The 1,217-nt window shown below is 54.6% G+C and overlaps 1 protein-coding gene across 1 annotated transcript in view; it reads left to right on the forward strand.

Moving 5' to 3' along the window:
* Positions 1 to 558, forward strand: part of LOC105983012 (protein jagged-2-like) — a 21,230-nt gene extending 20,672 nt beyond the window's left edge. Inside the window, exon 9 of the mRNA XM_013012744.1 lies at positions 304 to 558. Within this exon, the coding sequence (XP_012868198.1) occupies positions 304 to 558 (255 nt within the window). The remainder of the gene's footprint in view (positions 1 to 303) is intronic.
* The last annotated feature ends 659 nt before the right edge of the window (positions 559 to 1,217 follow it).

Raw genomic sequence — 1,217 nt, forward strand, 5'->3', positions numbered from 1 at the left:
GGGGGGGGGAGCCAGGAAGTGCGGCTGTGAAAAGGGGGAGCAGGATTTTATTGGGTAAACTGGCCAGATGGCCTCTGCAAGTGTCATTCTGCGGATACCGTGTGCCTTCCTTGTTTTTTCACACTGGTCCTGGGGCTTCAGCTCGACCTGGGCACTGTCCCTTAACCTTTTCACTCAAGGCTAGCGCTCTGCCGCTGAACCACTTTGGCCTTTTGGTGGTTAACTGGAGATAAGAGTCTCACAGAGTCATATCGGCGCCATTTCTGTGTGGGCTCCGGCTGCGAGTGATGCCGTGCGTGACAGAGACCAGTGGTCTCTGGTGGTCTCCGGCGCACCTGCCAAGTCCTTCCGAACCCCGTGCCGGGGCTGCAGTGGCAGATCCGGGAGCCGGAGGAGGCCCTGCTCACCGGCCAGGCCTCAGTCGCGCTCTCCTCCTCCTCCGTCTCCCATGGCAGGCCAGGCGTGAAATCTGCCCCCAAGTTCTCCACATTGGGACCGCAGTTGACTGGGACCCACACCGCCAGCCTAGCCAAAAATATCAAAAGCTTTGAGTTTTGAGACTCATCCCACTTTGAGTCCCCAGATGCATTTATTTAGTAGAAATAAATGCGGACCTTGCCTGCTCTAGACCTCTACTTTTCCGTCAGTGAGCAGGCAAGAGCTGAAAAGCCTCAGAACAAAGGAAGCTGTCCTGTGATCAGGAACCCTGCAAAACACCCTCTGAGACAGATGGTGTGCGTTGGAATGTCTCAGTCAAAGGTTAGGGAACAGGTCTGCTCACCGTCTTCAGAGAAGACAGGCTCTGAGTCCTGACTGGTCGAGTGAGGACTGGAATGATGTAGTGACTCTGAAACAGCCTAGTAGGTCATCTAGAAACATACATGCATATGTATGTATGTATGTATGTTCGTATGTACGTATATATGTATGTACATATGTATGTATATATATATGTGTGTGCTTATATATGTTTGTGTATATATGTGTGTATGTATGTATGTATGTATAACTTCTTTGTTCAGCCTCCTCCAGCCCCTCACGCCCCCGCCTCCTCCAGCCCCTCACGCCCCAGCCTCCTCCAGCCCCTCACGCCCCAGCCTCCTCCAGCCCCTCACGCCCCAGCCTCCTCTGCTCCTCGTGTGCCCATGCTGCTTTCCCATCCCTCATACCCCTGGTTGGCGCTCTGTGGAGCTGGCGGCAGTGGTGGGGGCCGGGGC

Source organism: Dipodomys ordii, unplaced genomic scaffold, assembly GCF_000151885.1.
Source record: "Dipodomys ordii isolate 6190 unplaced genomic scaffold, Dord_2.0 Scaffold2, whole genome shotgun sequence".
Taxonomy (NCBI): Eukaryota; Metazoa; Chordata; class Mammalia; order Rodentia; family Heteromyidae; genus Dipodomys; species Dipodomys ordii.